General features: G+C 33.3%; 2 protein-coding genes across 2 annotated transcripts; both read right to left on the reverse strand.

Annotated features, from left to right (window-relative positions):
* Positions 1-4,421: 4,421 nt before the first annotated feature.
* On the reverse strand, positions 4,422-9,370 carry LOC145315510 (uncharacterized). The gene is made up of 8 exons (XM_080155492.1): positions 9,182-9,370; positions 8,221-8,297; positions 7,581-7,641; positions 7,070-7,268; positions 6,858-6,917; positions 6,204-6,323; positions 4,848-4,948; positions 4,422-4,568 (listed from the first exon to the last, which is right to left on the reverse strand). The coding sequence occupies exons 3-8, from the start codon at positions 7,620-7,622 to the stop codon at positions 4,422-4,424; spliced, it is 669 nt and encodes a 222-aa protein (XP_080011618.1). The 5' UTR covers positions 7,623-7,641; positions 8,221-8,297; positions 9,182-9,370.
* On the reverse strand, positions 8,217-18,207 carry LOC145315511 (uncharacterized). Its single transcript, XM_080155493.1, has 5 exons — positions 18,095-18,207; positions 11,464-11,534; positions 9,538-9,734; positions 9,182-9,306; positions 8,217-8,297 (listed from the first exon to the last, which is right to left on the reverse strand). The coding sequence occupies exons 1-5, from the start codon at positions 18,164-18,166 to the stop codon at positions 8,217-8,219; spliced, it is 546 nt and encodes a 181-aa protein (XP_080011619.1). The 5' UTR covers positions 18,167-18,207.
* Between the last annotated feature and the right edge of the window lie 102 nt (positions 18,208-18,309).

Consider the following 18,309-nt stretch of genomic DNA (forward strand, 5'->3'; position numbering starts at 1 on the left):
TTGAATAAAAATTATACCGTCGAAAAATAATCGTCTCAAATTTTGTCGCCCGTATCTTGTATATAACAAAATGTAAACAAAGGTTTTGTCTGCAAAAAATCCCTTTTTAAGTTTAACGAAAAATGGGGTCAGATGGAACATCTAGATGGATTATGTCTATTGTTTCCTATGACTGATATTGAATTGATTGCAGATCTAGGAGTATTTTCTGATTCCTCCACAGTCCAATCTTGATTATGATCATTTTCTTTATGTGTTGCAACAGTGTTGTATTCTTGTTCAATGTTGTCCTTGACTGCGTTGCTCAATCTCACCATTGCTCGTCTAAAGCCAAAGATTGTTCAAAATCATTGAAATTAAACACATAATGAAAGTGTTAAATCACAGAGGAAATTTAACTACTAACAGAAACTATGCTTATTAAGATAATGAGCAATAAATTTTCATTATTAGATAATAAATCACTTAAATTCTTATAGAGTGGTTTCGCCCTTTGGTCCTAATGAAGCTTTTGTTTATTTTCAAAAGCGAGGCTTTAATATAATTAGGGTTGGTCAGTATATATTTGCATAATTTTAAAAGCGATTCATCTAAATAATCATGAATTTGAATATAAGTGTGTCCAAAGTAAGCATTCTGTTTACTATATTCAGTAAATATGGTATATATTTATAAAATTAACACCAGTTTTGTTAGCCCGGGCCTAATATAACTGGTTTTAATCTTATAATTTTTCATTTTGATATCAGCGGAAAGCTGTCTATACTACGATGCGATAAATAACCAATCCAATGTTATTTTTGTGAACATCTTTCCGAAGGGCCTGAACAAGTTCATCTTCACCAGAATTTTCAGGTTCATCTCCAATTTGTTCATTCTGAATTGTAATTACTTTAAGTAGCGAAGCTACTCCATAATTTGAATTAATAAGTTCAATTCTACATATTTCCACCAAGTTTCATCAAGATTTTTATAACACTGCTTTATAGTTGATTTTTTCCGGATGTCATTGTCAATCCAAATGTTTAAATTTCGCTACTTTTGGATGTTGTCATTCTTGATTTTAAATACTTTTTCAGCACTATGAAATCCTTACATAAAAGTAACATGATGTCTTTCTGTCTGTATGTGTTTGTCTGTCTGTCTGTAACGAAGGATCTTGCTAACTGATAAGATTCTTCTTTACAATTTATTTATTACTTCCGTTTGTGCATTTTAGGTTTATCATTGAACCGTTTTTTATGCATTTTTAAATATTTGGTTTTGCTTTGCGTATTATGGAAGTATTTAATCTAGATTTTTTATGTTTTGTCATCAAAAAATTGCACATGAGAAGATTATTATGTACACGATTGTTATGTGTTGCTTACACACCTAAAATTATAATCAATAAAACAAAGAAGATTTATTATAGAACCAAGGATAACAACATCCATAAGTTGTAAAGCACTGAAATTCATGGAAAGACAAACAGACAAATGAATTATAGAAGAGATGTTCAGTTGATATATGAAATAATTCTTAGAAATCACGAAACCTTTCTTACAAATTGTAAAAAAAATATTTTCAATGACTTTTATGCATTACTGACAGACAAAATAAATTATACACTTGATGCCCATTGATAAAGGGAATCTTCACCAAAAATTTCACCCGTCTATATTCAATAGCAGCCGAGAAAATTGCATTTCCCCAAGTTATAGAGTAGCTTCGCTTCTAAAACGTAATTTATTATAGAACTAACCTTATTTTTAAATTCTACACGTTTAAGCGAGTTTCGCCTTATTTCAATCATCACTTTCAGATTATTATCAGATTTCCTGGCCAGTTCAGGACTCAGATCTGCCATTTATCATCTCATCTTCATAAAGTTGAAAAGTATAAATGGTACTTTATATACTATTTTAAAGTTAGTATGTTTTTCAACCTATTTTTAAAAAAATTACACTATTCTAAGACATGAAGATATATTTCGATTTTAGCAATCATTTTCAATTCATTTTGTCTAAAAAATATAGGCATGAGACATTAGATAACAGCAAATATGATCAAAGATATTAAACATACATTTATATAGAACATGTCACAAATTATTTTGAATCTTAGGTATCACCATAAAATACAGATGACTACTGATAAAGTTTGAAATAAAAGATTAAAACATTAGTTTTTTAAAAAGGAGGAGTAGGGAATAATTCTTGGCCTTGTTTGAGTTATGGGGCGGGGCATAGTTTTTATTAGAGGAATTTTTTTGATGGTTAGGAAATAGGCGGAGTTTTGGATGGTGAGTTTGGTTGAAGGCGGAGACAGAAAAAAACCTGGGAGGAGACAAAAAAGTGGGAGGAGTGGGGGGGTTATGAAAAGGTTGTGGATTTATCTTTGTCCTTGGTTGTTTATGGGAGGAGATTTGGATTTTGAAATCTGTTAAAAAAAATGGGTGGAGTTATTCCTGAGATGGGAAAAATTTTAATCTTTATGATATCCTGCTTTGTTTAGATTTTAGGATGGAGGAAGAATTGGTGTTCTTTTGAATTAACCAAAAAAGTGAAAAAATGTGTACATTTTTTTGATAAAACATGAAATGAAAACTACATGGTATAAAATGTTGACTTATTTGAGAATTTTGGAAGTATAATTTGATGATGCAAACAATTGATTTGAGTTAAAAGATAACCTGAATATCAAAGAAGCTTAATCCTTTGAAATGTTAACTGTGTTTTAAAAGTTTTTTTTATAAAAATTTGCAAATGCACACAGTTAATTTGAGTTTAAAGAAATGTTCAGAAATAAAATGTTTTTTACAAACTAAATGATGAGGGTTTTTTAGTAGATCTCTGAAACTGCAAACAAATGTTATGTGTTGAAAAAGAAATTTGTTGGAAAGATGGGTCTTGTTTGAAAACAGGATTTTTTTGTTTGATTGATGATTAAATGTTTGTTGGGTGAAGCAAATTACACAATTTTATTGAGAGCAGAATCAAAAGACCTAATCAAAAGTTTTTCCCTAGCTAGGCGTATCCAGGGGTCTGTGCTTCTTATTTTCTCTATTGGGACAATTTCCAAGTCCTGTAGATTGTGTCCTTGGGCCTTGAAATGACTTCCAACTGTAGTTGATCCAGTGCTGATTGTGTGGCTGTGCTCGTTAAAACGGCTGGAGATCATTCTACTTGTTTGGCCCACATACTGAGGTCTCCTAACTGCACAGGATCCACTGTTTTTCCTACAAGTAATAAGATATATAACGTTTTTACTAGTACAGTCTAGAGTGCTTAAAATAGGGAAGATTTCATTGGTTTTAGTGTTTATGACACTTTTACAAAACCGGGGGGAATTGTGACACATTTTACAATTTCTACCACAGTGGGAAAATCCATTTTTAACCCTGCTTGACCTTCTCTCTGTAATTACTGGTGGGAGTTGTGCCTTAATTAAAAAATCCCGTAGATTTTTAGGTCTGGACCAGCAAATCATTGGTGGATCTGGAAAGGTTCTTTTGAGGTGTGGATTCTGTATCATGACTTTTCAAAACCTAAACAAGATATTAGAAATATTGGGTAGTCTGGGATCAAATTGAAGTGAGAGTACAACTCTCTTTACCGGATTTTTTTCGGTTTTTATCAATGCTGTTGCTCTGGGTAGATTACTGACCTTTTCAAAAGCTTTAACTATGAAGTTTTGCTTGTAACCTCTTCCTAACAGTTTTTCTTGTAATATGTCCAGGTGTGCTAAAAAGTCTAAATTGTCAGAGCAGATTCGTTTGAGTCTTAGAGCTAAAGAGTAGGGAATGTTTTGGGTGATGTGACCAGGGTGACAGCTTGATGGCAAGAGATATGTACATTTCTTGCCAGGTTTTGTAAAAAGGGATGTCTTAATAAATCCTTGTTCAGTTATGGAAATTACAGTATCCAAAAATTCAACTTTTTTACTCTGAAAATCATAAGAGGCTTTAAATTTGATCAGGGGATGTATGTTGTTTATATGTTCTAAAAAATTTAAAAGTTCTACTTCAGATCCAGTCCACAGCATAATGCAGTCATCTATGAACCGTCTGTACCATGCTGGGGCTTGGCCTCTCCAAGTTCTAAGCATTCTACCTTCTATAACAGACATAAAAATATTAGCAAATGTGGGGGCAACCCTGGTTCCCATTTATATACTAGCGGCTAAGCTCTGGCATTTTAAGGCTCTGTATTAAAAGGGGCATAAATGGGTTAGAAAAATAGCTTAAAACCATCTCAGACAAATGAAAAGCCTAAAACCATCACGGGAACTATGTGGTGAAGCTTACCTAAAATAGAGAACCCAATTGGTTCAGTAGTTATCTTAAGCTTCAGACAAAAAATCCTTACTACATACTTTATAAACATACATCCTTCCACTTTGCATTAGATAGACTTCTCTAAAATAACTAATACAAATAATCAAGATGATATTCCTCTAGGAGATCTTGAGAAAGGAGTGAGAGCTATGGGTGATGGGGGAGGTAGTGGTGGAGGGGGAGGAGGTGGGGCAGCTACAGATGACAGTATGACCGCCAGTGGCTCAGGAAGGGTATCAACACTTTTTGCCTACAAAGAGATGAAATAAAGGTATTTTCCCTCAATGATCCTATCGAGCAATAAAGAAAAAAAATTTGGAAATACTTTATCCCCCAACCCCCAAAAAAACCTTTGAAACCTCGCAATTTACCCTCGCCCAAAATAAAAGCTTTGACGTCCTTGGAGAAGTGTACAACGACAAACCACCTTTGAAGTTGGTTAAATACAATTAATAAGCCCATGTCACCTAACTAGATACCCATTTACACGCTCTGTGTTGAGCAGTATATAGTTTTTAATTAATTTAACCTTATTTTTAAGATTTTCTAAGGTTTTAAAGATATGGTTATCTTTGACAAAATTTTGCAGAAGCTTGACCCTCTCCTCGTCTACCACATCTTCTTTCACTCCTGTAAGTAAACATTTATTAGATCAGTTTGAGTAGCTTTCTATAAAATACCTGCCTACCATTGGTCAATTGTATATATATTACTGGCCTGCCATTGGTAATTTAGTCTGTGTATTGGCATATCATTGGTCATTTGTAATGCATGATGTCATTTTTTAAACACTACACAGAGCTTCTAATTTTGAACATGCTAAGATTGTTCTAAACTTAATCTTCCACATTCTAAATTGTATTTAATGCATGTTTTATATTCTAAAATCTTCTTCTAAATAGCTTTCTTTATCCATATGTTTTTTTCTACGTAATACATGTTTTCTATGTTTTCTAGATCGATTCCTAGTTTTTCAAGTTTTCATGATTATCTCAACTCCTGTTCAAGATAAATGGCTGGAATTTTTAGGGATTAATTAAGTAAACATTCTACACATTTCTATAAAGTTTTTTAAAGACATGATAATTGGTTGGGGTGCTAGATCGATTCCTAGTTTTTAAATTTTTCATGATTTTTTCGACTCCTATTCAAGATAAACAGCTGTAATTTTTAGGGATTAATTAATTCAACATTATACATATTTTCACCAAGTTTAATAAAGACTTGCTATTGGTTGGGGTGCAAGATCGATTCCTAGATTTTACGTTTTTCTTCTTAGCTTAGATTATTTTTTCCTGATGTCTATCAATAAATTTTGAGCTTCGCTACTTATGGATGTTGTCATCCTTGTCTATTCTTTATTCTTCTTCTATAAAGCTTACTCTCTCTCACTCTATATGTTTGACTGTATGTAATGTATGTTTTCTATTCTAAATACTTCTTCTATAAAGCTTACTCTCCCTCACTCTATATGTTTGTTTGTATGTAATACATGTTTTCTATTCTAAATTCTTCTTCTATAAAGCTTACTCTCCCTCACTCTATATGTAATTGTATGTATGTAATACATGTTTTCTATTCTAAATTCTTCTTCTAAAAAGCTTACTCTCCCTCACTCTATATGATTGTCTGTATATAATGCATGTTTTCTATTCTAAATTCTTCTTCTATAAAGCATACTCTCTCTCACTCTATATGTTTGTCTGTATATAATGCATGCTTCTATTCTAATTTATTCTCCTAAAAAGCTTACTCTCACAAAAAGCCCACAAATTAAAACAGTTTTCCTACTATTGGACTTCATTCCTTTCTTTATCGTGTAAAAAAATTAAACCTATCTGTCTCAGTTAAAAAAAGTAAGAAAGTACAATAATACAATGAATACCTTCTAGGGCAAGTAAACTCCTTATTGTTGGATTGAGTTGGTTTGAATTATCAAAAGTGACCATACGACCAGTCTCAAATTTGGCTCCAGAAATATGCAGAAAAGAGCTTTCAGTTGGCACTAAAAATACGAGGAAATAGTTAAATTTCTGTGGACAATCAGGTTGACCACCTTTCAAATATTTTTTTTAGGAATCATTAATTTTTCGTGTGGCATTTCTCTTATAAGGTAAAGGTTAACATCCCCTTAATTTAATACCTGTTCAGGACCGATAAGAAGCTTCTCTGAAATGCTATCAATGAGATTTATTTTGAAAAGCCAGATTATATGCATACATATATCCTACAGCTTTAATGTTAATTTGATAGTATGCATAATGTTTAATTAAGTTTTACGAATTCAGTGAGCTTCAGGTATATGACAATTGACAAAAAAATACTATTATTGATAAAGTCTGATACTACAAGTTTGTACCACACAATAAAAATTTCGTAAAAAGAATTCAAAGTTTTTAAGCCATGCAATGTATTAAAGAACAGAGAGTATATGTTGTTATTTTAATATGAACTAGCGGCTTCGCCCCTAGACATTCTGTTACCTTTCATACAGATGAACATCCTCTTACTTTTATATAATGGCAAAATAAGAACAAACCTGTAATATCTTTTTTAGTCAGTTGTCTAACAGACCTGGACCTCTTCACTTTTTTGCTCCCTTTCCTAATTTTTAGTGACAAGATAAAGCACCTTATCTACTAGTTGTAAGATGTAGAAACAAAATTAAACAATACTATTGTACAATAAAATGCAAAAAAGGAATTTTTTAATTATCTGTTTTAACTGGCGGATAAAATTAAATGCAATAACCCTTCCTGCTTTTCACACCAAGATTTGCAGCTTCTTTGGGAGCTTCAACATCATTCTTAAGCTCATCATCTTTGGAAGTATTGTTCTTATAGATCTTGCTGACACCCCTGGCTCTGGAAATTACACTTTTCCATTGTCTTCTGATCATGTATGGAGATGATTCAGGGGAACTTGCACTACGCATCAAGGCTTCTTCTGCCTAAATATACATTTATGCTTAAAACAATTTGATTGCACGACTTTTGTCTAGAAGTTCTATCTGTGCATAGTACAGAGTTGCGCCTGTTTTGAGCCAAAGCATTCCCTCTACTCTAACTACTAATGTTGCTTATCTGACGTAACAGCAGTAGAAACCATTTTTAACGTCTTTAAGTTTTCTATTGGTCCAGTTAAGGTTTAAGCGGGGAGGAAAGAGAAAAATAAAAATAATTTGAGGGAAGCGGGTGCCTTTTACCAACCCCCAACCCTAAGTCACTAGTGGGAATAAAAGGTTAACATAGAGATATATTACCTGAAGATTAATACTGCATTCATCTGCACTTTGCATGTACATTGTAACTTCAGTTTTCAACCTTTCATAAACAAAAAAGGATTTAAAAGTTGTTCAAAGATTGTTTTGCTAATGTTGAGTTCAAATAAGAATGATTACGTCTAATTGTAGCAAAAAAAAAATTTCCTTTTTTTTTCTTTTTTCTCCCTCTCTCAGTGTTTTATCTATATTTTGTTTGAAGCTCTTTATAGTGCCTATAAATAAAGGGGATAAATTTATAAACCTTTGGCTGAAAAATCCTTTGACGTCATATTAGAATATAAAGAGCTTCATAAACAAAATCTAGATAAAACAGGGAGAGTGGGAAAAAAGAGATTATTATAAACAGATTTCCTTCGGCATCTCGAAGCCAAAAAAATGGTTTTAATCTTATAAGTGTACATTTTTATATTCGGATATAATACAATCCTAGACATAAATTTTTCGAATGGATGAGAATCGGTTCGAATCCACCAGATATTAATCGGTTTCGAATGAATACGTGAAAAGAATATTCTAGTCCAAACTTTAGAACAGAAAAGGCCCTAGTTAGGGTAGCCTTACAGACAGAAGGACAATCAGACACAAACACTTATAAAGAAGCTTCGCTACTAAAATTTACCTTGTAAAATTTTGTTCAAGCTGCTTATTTTCTTCTCTTAAAGTTTCAACTTCTGCAGTAATGCTATTAAGCTCATTCTAAGACAAATCATTGTAAAATATTTTCTCGTATTCATTCGAATCCGGTGGATAGGAACCGGTTTTCAAGAATACGAAAAAACTATGTCTAGCATCGTATTATATCCAGTTTTCTACGAATATAGAAATGTACAATCATAAGATTAAAACTAGTTTTTTTAGCCGGTGCCTTCGGCACCACGGGGCTAAAAAAACTAGTTTTAATCTTATAATTGTACATTCTATATCCGCGGAAAGCCGTTTATAATACGATACGAGAAATAACTATTATCCATAAATAATTTACTTTGTTTTCGACAAATATTAATGATATGAAAGTTTATAGTAAACTAGTGGGTTTTCCCTAGAGGCCTTTAGGGGCACTCGAAGGGAAAGTCGATCTTTTAATTTAACTTTTATTTTATGAAATTTCATTAGTGCGGGTGGTGGTGGGGTGGGGGGGGGTGATATTTTTCTGATGACGTATAACAAGTTTCATCCTGTTTACTTAAATATGTATTTTCTTTTAATACATTCTAAAGTTATTCAAATATGGAACAAAATCCCATCATATAAAGTAGTATGCTTTTTTGGCTGTAGCGAAGGATCTCGCTAATCGCCGAACCGATATGGTTCTTCTTTACAGAAGAGCTTCTTGTAGGTCCTGAGGCGGTTTTAGGCTATTTTATTTTTATAGTTAATGTGTGGGTGAATAAAAACTTGTATTCCTAATATTGCAAAAATGTAGACCATATGAGTTTCCCTTTCTAGGGATGCCTCTCTTGAAGCTTTTTGAGGCCTCGTTTGATAATTTATGCTGTATAATTGTATTGGCCTAACATTGGTCATTTGTATTGTATAACGTAATTTTTTTTATATGCTCTATCAAGAGAGTTATAAAATACCTTGAGTTTTTCCTCATGCTCATTCAGTTCTACCTCTTTAACTTCATCCTTGACTATTTTCTCAATATTATTTTCTGTTTCATCATCATCAACTGCATCATCATTATATGTGATAGTGTTGTTCCCTAAAATTGTTGTGCTGGAAACTGAATTGTTATCAAGGATCTAAAGGGATAAGACAATGGCCGATTAATTGATGTACATTCCTAATGATGATACACAAAATTACCCCTTCTGTAGATTACACTAAGTCGTTGAAACGTTTGGACACTCAACAAAATCAACCAACAAATGAAAATTCACTAAAGTCTCCATCGTTGGTATATCCAACGAATAAGAAATTCTTATTATTAAACTTTGTTGACTAGTGTAATAAATAGCCCAATGTCCTTTCCCTCCCTGTTTGTTATCCTGTTCTTGATCAACTGGTGCTTCTGTATGAATAGACTCAAGATCATGTTGATCTGCCTCAGTGTCACTTGTGTCGTCAGATCCACTTTCATCTTCAGATGAGGACATAGTCATGGCATCATTCAGTTTGGTCATAGCTCTCCTAAGTAAAAAATATACAGAAAATCAGTTTTTTTTAAAGATTTAAAATAATTCTTATTATATTTATTCGAATATTACAGAAAACCCCAGGGAGGTAGAGGACATTTGGCTGTTTATTACATTCAAGGTTTTACAATAACGTTTTCTTATTCGTTGGCTCAATAACTTTGGGGACAATTTTGATTGGTTGGTTCAATAAGTTAAGTGTCCACACCCTGCAACTACTAACTTTAATCTACAGAAGACGTAATTTTGTGTATCATAAATGGGGATGTTTATCAATTTATCGACCAATGTCTTATCCCTTTCGATTCATGAGAGAAACTTAATCCCACATCCATCAAAATCATTTACACCATACTGACTTATTTTTCCCCGAAAGCTGTATTTTTTCAGGGATCTAATGGGTTAAGACATTGACCGATAATGATACACAAAATTACCCCTTCTGTAGATTGCTTTTAGTGTTTGAAACTGCTTTATAATTTGCGTTTTTTTTCTTAATATGGGCATCTGAAGATTACGCAAACTATAAAGCATAATTTTAATAGAATAAGGCTAAATTTTAAAAGTAAAGAGATACCTTTTTTCTTTGTCTGTTTTAAGTTGATCAAAATAATCTCAATGTACTTAAAAAATGTCTGGTTTCAAATGAAGGGGCTTTGAAATGCTAAAATTTATACCTTTATAAGAGTCAAGGCTAAAATGTAGACAAAAGATTTTGGTTAACCTATGATGGAACAGAGAAAAAATATAAAATAACTTTAAAGCAGTAAAGAAATATTTATTCAGTTTTATCAAAGTAAAAGTTTATTTTGGATTAAACTATACTCTTTTTTGAATCTAAATTTTTTCTTTTAAATAAAAAATTCTGCATTTAACTATAACATGAAAAATCTTTTAAGACATTTCTTCAAATCTCCATATCCTTATCTTTTTGATTAAAAATAAGCTAAAAAAAAAAATTCATGAATTTTTGTTGTTTTATAAAATATTTGCAATACTTATATTTGCAATGTAAAAATACATATATTCGCGCAGATTTTTGCGTGTGGAGATCTGAATGAACCAATGGGAGACCGAGAGTTGGAGGCAACACCCAAAGTTGCAAATTTTGAAGGCGGACACCATAGCTGACTTCATGGCAGTCCTGGACCTGGAATACACAGTTGAATACCAACAATTGACTTGGCACAACCTCCTGCACTCTTTTCCCCATTTGTTTCAACAACATCTCTCAATAGTTTAAAATGCATTATTAGTATATTTAAAATGTCTTAGTAAAATATAAGGAATTTGGCTAAAAATAGCTTTTAATATCTTTTTTTTTATGGTAATTTTAATTTGCGTCTTAGTTGTTGATCAGTAGGTAGTAGGATGTTTGATTAGTAGCTAAAGATCTTTCTCAAAAATAATATCAATATGTCTTGGTTGTCAAAGATTTTTCAAAACAAGAAATTAAGGTTTATTCATCCTCATGAGAGATACACTACCCAGTGTATAGGAAGAATAATAACCCAAAAATAGCCGCAGGATCTTAGGTGAGAGTGTCTGTAGGTGGCAGATAAGGATCTTGTGAAGCAAAACGTTTGGACACTCAACTTAATAAACTAATTAATCAAAATTGTTTAAAAGTCCCCAAAGTTTTAAAGCCAACGTATAAGAAAATGTTATTAAAAAACTTTGGGGACTATTGTAAATGTCCCCTCCCTCCCTGGTATTTTTCAAACCTTAGGGCAATAACAAGTTCGTCCTCTCCTTTATCTTGAAATGGATTTGGCTTTTTCTGCTCCTCTTTTATCTTAAAACATATTTATATTAATAAAGGATTGTTTTATCCAGTCAAATTTAATTACTTTAATTAAAACTAACTTCTATGCCTCTGGTGGCTTCTAAAGGCAATTGATGAGGGTGAGAAGGAGGGAAGTCGACAACTGCCTATTCTAAATCTTAGTTTTTTGAAGGATTAAAAAAAATTAGGTTAGGTGCTATTTTTTCTCTTGGGAGATTGGTGGTACCCTCCAGTCCCTCTAAGATAGTTTTAAACCTTTCCCGGATCTTTGAAAAGCTTTATTGTAAAGAAAAATCATATCGGTTCAGCGGTTAACGAGATCCTACAGACAAAAAAACATTCTGTTAAGGATTAGAATGATTCAGATTATCAGTTTACATTATGTTTTGTGTATATTAGCTAATATATATTTCTCATATCTCATAACCAGGGTTTCGGATCCGGATCCGCAAGGATCCGCATATTTTCGAGTCCAAGGATCCGGATCCGGATCCTTGGACTCAAAAAAATGCGGGAAAAAATGGAAAAATCTACCTAAAGGACCACCCTCAACGTCACAAAAAACGGTTTTTGATATTATAGCTCCCATAGGGCCTATATGAAAAATTAAAGACCATTTTTCCATACAATTTGGGGTCGGAGATTCCGAATCTGCCGTCCATTTTTATGTAGCTGACCTCCTTCATGCCGAAAAATGGCGCCAAAGTTGACTACCCTTCGAAAAATCCGCGAATGACAATTTTTGCAAAATAAAAATCTACCAAATTATTTTGATCATAAGATAGATAGATAGTTAGATTTAAATGAATATAATTAATTTTTTTCTTTCTAAAACGTTGAGAGAGAGAGAGAGAGAGAGTGAGGAAAGGAGATAGAAAAGAAGACAAAAGAAGATGATTATAAAGGGAGAGGAAGAAAAGTTTTTTTTTGATAAAATGTATAATATAATATATAAAGAGAAAGGGAAAGAAAAGGTAAGAGACAGAGAGAGAGAAAAGGGGAAAGAAAGAGAGAGAGAGAGGGAGAGAGAAAAGGGGAAGAAAGAAAGAAGGAAGGAGAGAGAGAAAGGAGAAAGAAAGAGAGAGGAGAGAGAAAAGAGAAAGAAAGAAAAAGAGAGAGAGAGCGGGAGAGAGAGAGAGAGAGAGAGAGAGAGAGAGAGAAAAGGAGAAAGAGGGAGAGAGAGAGAGAGAGAAAAGGAGAAAGAGGGAGAGAGCGATAGAGAGAGAGAAAAGGAGAAAGAGAGAGAGAGAGAAAGAGATAGATAAAGGAAGAGGGAGAGAGAGAAAAGGAGGAAGAAAGAGAGAGAGTAAGAGAAAAATAGATAAAGAAACAGAGTGAGAGAGAGAAGGAGAGAGAGAAGGAGAGAGAGAGAAAGAGAGAGAAGAAAAGAGAAGGAGAGAGAGATAGAGAGGGAGAGAAGAAGAGAAATAGAGAGAGATAGAATGAAAGTGAGAGAAATAGAATGAAAGAGAGAGAGAGCGAATAAGAGAAAAAAAAGAAAGTAAAAGAAAAAGATGAGGTAAGAAACACATAGAGAGAGAGAGGGTATAGGAGAGAGAGAGGGAGCGAGAGAGAAAGACTGAGAGACAGAGAGAGAGAGAGAGAGAAAGCGAGCAAAGGAGAAAGAAAGATAGGAAAGAGAAAAAGAGATAAGGAGAGAGAGAGAGATAGAGAGAGAGAGAGGGAGAGAGAGCCAGAGAGAGAGAGAGAGAGAAGGAGAGAGAGAGAGAAAGAGAGAGAGAGAGAGAAAGAGAGAGAGAGAGAAAGAGAGAGAGAGAAGGAGAAAAAGAGAGAGAGAAGGAGAGAGAGAGAAGATGAGAAAGAGAGAGAGAGAGAGAGAAAAAAAAGAGAAAGAGAGAAAAAATAATACATAAAGTGAGAGAGAAAGAGAGAGAGAGTAAGAGAGATAAGGAAAAGAGAGAGAGAGAGAAAGGGAAGGAGAGAGAGATAATGCGATGGAGAGAAAAAGAATATTAGAGAGAGAGAAAGAGAATAAAGAAAACGTAACAAAAAGATCAAATAAAAGGGATCTAAAGGGATAAGATAATGGCTAATACATTGAAATACATTCCCAATGATGATAAACTTCTGAAGATTACAATTAGTGGTTGTAACTGTTGCATGCAGATAACTATCCTATTAATCTGATTTTTGAATAATGATGTCTATGACAACAAAGTACAATATCATAAGCGAGGAAACTTTATAATCAAGTCCTAAAATTGAACATAAGTATTTATGCAATTTTGCAACAAAAATAAGGACAATTTTGTTTACACTTATTTGTTTACAAGTTCTAACTCTACAAGGGTTAATGTTCGTCTGTCCTTCCTTCTGATTTTAGAGCTGCCCTTTTAGGAATGTCATACTTTTTAGAAGCGAAGCCACTCTATAATTCACTTTGTTTGTCCGTCAGTCCGTCCGTCAGTCAGTCCGTAACGCTATAGGGGAAACATGATTTAATTGGCTCCTATTCAAGATAGACAGCTAAAATTTTTAGTGTAGATTCCTATGATATATGCCCATCTATTCTATACGTTGTTTTGTCCACCTGTCTATTACATTCTACATATTTTCACCAAGTTTTATTAAGATTTATTTATTAATTGGGGTGCTAGATCGATTTCTAGATTTTTAGATTTTCGTGAATTTCTCTATTCCTATTCGTGATTAACTTAAGTTATACACAGAAAAATATCACTGAATTGACAAACAGACAAAGTGAGTTATGGGGCAGTTGTTTAGTTCTTTAAAAATTAAAAAATAAAAGTAAATCACGAAACCTTAAAAAATAATGTTTGCTTTGAAGTATGACCGACAGACAGACGAACAAAACAATGTATTGATTAGATGTGCATATGCCATTAAAATCTTAACTTAAAATTTTAGATGTCTATCTTCAATAGCAGCCGAGAAAATTTTATTTCACATGGCGTTAAGGAATGACGGACAGACAGACAGAAAAAGTTTAAAGAACCTGGATCGATATACCCAGCCTTACTTGTTGACATTCTATAGATATGCAATTTCAAGAGTTTATATTTACTTAAATAAAAGCAGTTGTGGCTAACATAATATTGTTATTTATAACATTAAAACTACATATTTATGTTTACAACACCATTTTTTTTTTGGAGCGAAGCTACTCTACAATTCCAAATGTCTGTCCGTCCGTCTGTCTGTCCATCCGACATGAAGTGATTTTCTCGGCTTCTTAAGATTTTGTTTGTGCTTGGCTACTTATGAATGTTTTCATCCTTGTTACTAAGTAGATCCTGAACCTGGACATATTATTACTTGTAATCACCAGATCGCTAAATATTTTTTTCTTTTACAAAACTTCCAACCCAATGAAAAAAATAAGATATAGTTCATTAATTTATGTCAATAGTAAGTAGGTTAAATTAAGCATTATTTTAATCCTATTAAAAAAACACCTAGTAAGCACATCTTAACAGATATGGTTCTACTTTACATTGTAGCTTCTCATAACTATTGGAAAGGTTTATAACTATTTTGGGGGAGGGAACATCCCCCTCAGAAGAGAAATTGCCACTAGAATAATTGACTTCCCCCCCTCCCGAATTTTTAAAAATTATTCTACTAAAAACTTAATTTATAACAGGGGATCGACTTCAATCCTCCATCCACCTCAAGTGCCCCCAGATGCATAGGGGCGTAGTCGCTAGTATTTTCTATTATATAAGTATTAAGGTTATTTGTCTGTAGCGAAGGATCTCGCTAACCGCTGAACCGATATGGTTCTTCTTTACAGTGATGCTTCTTATATGTCCAAGGAGTGTTTATAACCATTTTGGGGTGATTATCTACACCTTCCCAAGAGAAATAGTTTCTAGGAAAAATGATACCCCCCCGAAAAATTATATTTTTTACTTTGTCTGAAGTCAATTAACTTTAAAATTACTGGTCTGTATGGATTGTACTTTACAGGGAAGCTTTACAAATATCTTTGGGTAGTTTTAGGCTATTTTCCTGTCCTTCTACCAGAGGCTGGGGTTGAAGCAACTAGTAGTAGTAATTAGTATAATTATAATATCAACTTATTTATTTAAACCTTTTAAAGGATTCCTGTAGCTATGGATACAGTTTGATATAAAATACGGGAATAAAATGTTTCTCTCCGCTGGCTAGTATTACTATAATCCTAATCACCTCTTATGACTTTACCTCATCCCTTTCCATGACCATGGAGGAAGGTATTGACTTATTTCTGAGGACTATATATTAGCAACCTAAATTGACGACTAAATTCCTCTGTCACAATAGACATGTATTCTATATCCATTTCTGTAGCAGATAGGCAGAAGGGATAAGACAATGGAATAAATTGATGTACAACGTATCTATGTATGCAGAAAGTCACAATAGTGTTTAAACCTACGAATGAGTGACTCTCAAACTTTGGGGATCTTAAGGGATAATTTAAGACATTAGGTCATAAATAAATATACCCCCCCCCCCCCCCCCCCAATTACTAAACATATAATTTCCCTGTCGGTAGATTAAAATTTATTTGATTTAAAAGTTTGGACAGTAATAGTTTGGTTTTAATCAATCATAATTTCTAACAGTACCTAAAGCTTCTGTGCCAACGAACAAGATAATTATTTAAAATAACTTTTGGTACCAGTAAATTTTCAGCCGTATGTCTCCTCCCTTCCTAGCTGTCACTTTACAATGCCCCACATTTTGTTAAGCATTTATGGATGTTATCATCCTTGTTCATTAAATATTTTACCTGAGTTGATTCTCAATATATTTTAATTCTCAGAACTTATGAGAAGATACCCTGTAAAGGAGAACCATAACGGTTCAGCGTTTAGCGAGATCCTTCGGTACAGACAGACAAACAGATAGACAAAAAAAGAGACAAACAGACAGACAAACATTTAGACAAACAAGACAGATAACTTTATTATAAGGAGATTACACGTAAGGACTTCTTTTCTATCAAAAAATATCTTTTCTTTCTCTCACTTTATAATTATCCCTCTCTTTCTTTCTTTCTTTCTCTATCTCCTTTTCTCCCTCTTTCTCTTTTTATCTATCTAACACATTTCTCACTTTTTATCTATCTCACTCTCTATTTCTCTCTATTTCTCTCTCTCTCTCTCCTTCTCACTCTTTCTCTCTGCTTCTCTCTCTCTCTCTCTCTTTCTTTCTCTAATTCTCTCTTGGTCTCTCTCTCCCTCTCTTTCTTTCTTCTTTTCTCTCTCTCTCGCTTTCTCTCTCTCTTCTCTCTCTCTCTCCTTCTCTCCTTCTCTCTGTCTCTCTCTCTGTCTTTTTTTATCCTTTTTTTTCTCTCTCTCTTTCTTCTTATCTCTCTCTCTCGCTTTCTCTCTCTCTTCTCTCTCTCTCCTTCTCTCTGTCTTTTTTATCCTTTTTTTTCTCTCTCTCTTTCTTCTTATCTCTCTCTCTCGCTTTCTCTCTCTCTTCTCTCTCTCTCCTTCTCTCTGTCTCTCCTTCTCTCTGTCTCTCTCTCTCCCTCTCTCTGTCTCTCTCTCTCTGTCTTTCTTTATTCTTTTTTCTCTCTCTCTTTCTCTCTGTCTTTCTTTCTCCTTTTCTCTCTCTCTCTCTATCTATCTCTTTCTTTCCTTCTCCTTTTCTCTCTCTCTCTCTCTCTCTTTTTCCCTTTTTCTTTCCCCTTTTCTCTCTTACTCTTTCTCTTTCTATCTCCTTTTCTCTCTCTCTCTCTCTTCTTCTCTCTGTCTCTCTCTCTCTCTCCATCTCTCTGTCTTTCTTTCTCCTTTTCTCTCTCTCTCCCTCTGTCTCCTTTTCTCTCTCTCTTTCTTTCTCCTTTTCTCTCTCCCTCTCTCTCATTCTTTCTATCCCCTTTTCTCTCTCTGTCTTATCCAAAAAAAACTTTTCTTTCTCTCCCTTTATAATTATCTCCTTTTGTCTTTCTTTCTATCTCCTTTCCTCACTCTCTCTCTCTCTCTCTATCAACGTTTTAGAAAGAAAAAATTAATTATATTCATTTAAATCTAACTATCTATCTATCTTATGATCAAAATAATTTGGTAGATTTTTATTTTGCAAAAATTGTCATTCGCGGATTTTTCGAAGGGTAGTCAACTTTGGCGCCATTTTTCGGCATGAAGGAGGTCAGCTACATAAAAATGGACGGCAGATTCGGAATCTCCGACCCCAAATTGTATGGAAAAATGGTCTTTAATTTTTCATATAGGCCCTATGGGAGCTATAATATCAAAAACCGTTTTTTGTGACGTTGAGGGTGGTCCTTTATATAAAATCTCAGACATTCTCTTGATGAGAGCCAATCTTTAAGGTTTAGGGTCAGACTTGAAAATTAAAAGTGTTTTTGACTTCGAATTAAAGAAAATATATTTTGAAAAGTTTGGTGATTTTATTTTTATTGTGAAGGATCCGGATCCGGATCCGCACTGACCAAATTTTGAGGATCCGGATCCGCAAAAAATCAATGCGGATCCGAAACCCTGCTCATAACAATCGTATGCAATTCATGCTACTACTTGGCATAATTTTCCCAGGGATAAATTTTCCTTGAATTTAAAATTTTATATTACCTTTTTAAAGTCTACATGTTTTAACGTAGAAGCTCTTCTTGTAATCTGTACTTGTAAATTGCTTCTTTCCATACCATTATTTGTTTTATTATCAACTAACAATAGATGCAAGTAATTTTAATATTTAAACAGGGTTGACAACAACATCCATAACTAACGAAGATAAAAATATGAAATTTAAATTGATTTTTTTATTAAAAGATAAATCACCAAAA

The sequence above is a fragment of the Acartia tonsa genome, chromosome 4, assembly GCF_053477335.1.
Source record: "Acartia tonsa isolate MP-2025a chromosome 4, ASM5347733v1, whole genome shotgun sequence".
Classification (NCBI taxonomy): domain Eukaryota; kingdom Metazoa; phylum Arthropoda; class Copepoda; order Calanoida; family Acartiidae; genus Acartia; species Acartia tonsa.